The sequence below is a fragment of the Triticum urartu genome, chromosome 7A (genome assembly GCF_056163025.1).
Source record: "Triticum urartu cultivar PI428250 chromosome 7A, HENAU_Tu73, whole genome shotgun sequence".
Classification (NCBI taxonomy): Eukaryota; Viridiplantae; Streptophyta; class Magnoliopsida; order Poales; family Poaceae; genus Triticum; species Triticum urartu.
The window spans coordinates 241,461,828-241,463,987 of record NC_141879.1 but is presented as its reverse complement, the minus strand read 5'-3'; the positions used below and the strand labels follow the sequence as shown (position 1 = coordinate 241,463,987).

The following is a 2,160-nucleotide window of genomic DNA, read 5'->3' as shown; positions in this document are numbered from 1 at the left end:
TACTACTTCTACAGTATTGAATCAACTGTTGCATGTCCGTCCACCGCGTGCGGGAGGGATAGCTTGTTGTAGTAAGCAAAAGCTTGTCCTCGTCTGTGAGCCACTGCGCGCATGGGCGAGGGAGAGGGTGTGTAGTAGTAAAATCAAGCTTCTCCTCGTTGTACGAGTTGACACAACACATCGTAGCACTGGCCCCACATGCTTGCCTCTAAACTTGGCTAAAAGACCCGCAGTGTATAATATATTTGCTGTGACCTCTAACATGTACCCCACCACAAATTAAAATGTATATTCATGTCTTGACCAGATGAGCGTGCAAACTACAATCACCAGGATGACAGGTAGGACCAGAATATTATTTTAATCAAAAAATGCTTTGAGGCGGCCTCATAGCATGGAGCCGACTCCAACAATTTTAAGCTTAGAGGCACGGTACACCCTATCCTAGACTATGTCACTATACTACCTCCCCTATACATGAAACTGTCACACGAGCGTCTGGGTTGCGCTTGGCTCTTCGCCTCTTCGCGAAGTCGAACAATGATGGTACTACTGTAGTGGAGTACTACTAGTATGCTTATGGCCATCTGACACCGAATGAACTACTGCATGTCCACCACGTGCGGGAGGGAGAGCGTGCATCGAAAGCTTCTCCTAGTCCTGCGATCCACCATGCTCACGGGCGAGGGAGAGGGCATTGTAATCAAACTTCTCCTTGTTGTACAAGTTGACGCGACACATCAAAGCAGTGCACTCGATATATTTCAATAACTTGTGTTTGCCGATGCATTAATTACACCGTATGCATGCATGCTGTGACTTTCCTTTTGATACTTGCATGTGTTGATTTAATGCACCTTGAAGTAGTATGAATATGTGATAGGAAAACTTTGTAATGCCCCGGCCCTAAAGCGAGAGATGGTTGTGCACGAGGAGGACGAGATCATGCCGACAGAACAGGACTCAACGATGGAGCTCTCTATGGTCTCTATGGACCTCACCTTGCTCCACTGCCCCTTGTGCCTCCGCCCCTTGAACCCTCCAGTGTATGAGGTTCGAATACACCTCGTCTTTTCGGCTGATCGAGCAAGGTGCAGGTTTCTTGATTGATGTGTTGTTCGATTGATTTGTGCAGTGCAAGGGAGGGCACCTGGCCTGCACGGACTGCCGCGGCGAGCGTCTCGCGAACCAGCGGCAGTGCCAGAAGTGCGAGCGCGGCAGCGGCTTTGACGTGCGGAACACGGCAATGGACGCCGCCTCTCCTCGGTGAGGGTGGAGTGTACGCATGAAGGATGTGGGCTCTATGTCACTTACCACAAGCTCGCCGATCACCAGAGCGGGTGTCCGCTTGCGCCCTGCAAATGCCCTGTGCCCGTCTGCGGCTACGAAGGCCCGCCGCTGGTGCTCTCCCACCACATTAGACCATGCATCCCATGCCCGTGCACAGGATCCAGTATGGCAAGGTGCTCCAGCTGCAAGTGTCAGTGTCAGAGCCACGGCTCTTGCTGTTCGCATAGGAGGACGACCACACGTTTTTCCTGGTCGGCAGCGTGCTCGACATCAGCGTGCTTATCACCATGTTGGTCATCTGCATCAGAGCGGGGGCTTCCCCACTATTGCACTACGCGGCCAAGCTGTGGACGAACAGCCCACCGGGGGAGCCCAAAGGCACGACTGACGCCGTCAAGGTGGAAATCGAGGTGACAAGCAGCAAGGATCCAGGTGACGTTGCCGTGCAGGAGTTGACCTTCTTCACAGTTCTTCCCAAGCTGCTGGTCAGGGCTGGGTTGTCAAGGACAGTGTCCCTCCACATTCAGATTGACAAGCTCACCTCCTAAATGATTCTACAGTGCCTTCTGTTTATCTTAGTAATATGCTAATAGCAAGGCTGGGTTGTAGAGTGCGTGCGTGCACCTCTTCTCTTCGCGTAAAACATACTAAACTCAGAGTACAAGTGTATGTGGTTGGCATCGACCTAGGGAGCTATAGATGGTGCGTGCGAGAAGTCCCGAGAGACTAGGTGTGTGCGTGGGAAAGAGGGAGAGAGATGATATGTGTCGATATAATGCGTGTGAAAGAAAGACTAGTCTATAGCTCGCCACGAGGCTATTCCTATCGAACGCCCTAATAGCCGTAAGATATGTATTTGACGGTGATAGT

The 2,160-nt window shown here is 51.5% G+C and overlaps 1 protein-coding gene across 1 annotated transcript; it reads left to right on the top strand.

Moving 5' to 3' along the window:
• The first annotated feature begins 918 nt into the window (after positions 1–918).
• LOC147959173 (uncharacterized) lies at positions 919–1,931 on the top strand. Its single transcript, XM_087532527.1, has 4 exons — positions 919–984; positions 1,136–1,243; positions 1,518–1,775; positions 1,884–1,931. Exons 1-4 carry the CDS (start codon positions 919–921, stop codon positions 1,929–1,931), a joined length of 480 nt encoding a protein of 159 aa, XP_087388653.1.
• Positions 1,932–2,160: the final 229 nt, after the last annotated feature.

Bases quoted from the DNA above. Each gene is read 5' to 3' on its own strand.
- LOC147959173 (XM_087532527.1), top strand. From the start codon at position 919: ATGGTTGTGCACGAGGAGGACGAGATCATGCCGACAGAACAGGACTCA. The intron at 985-1,135 runs GTCTCTATGGAC...TGATTTGTGCAG, and splicing joins CAACGATGGAGCTCTCTATG to TGCAAGGGAGGGCACCTGGC. The intron at 1,244-1,517 runs GCAATGGACGCC...CTGTTCGCATAG, and splicing joins GCTTTGACGTGCGGAACACG to GAGGACGACCACACGTTTTT.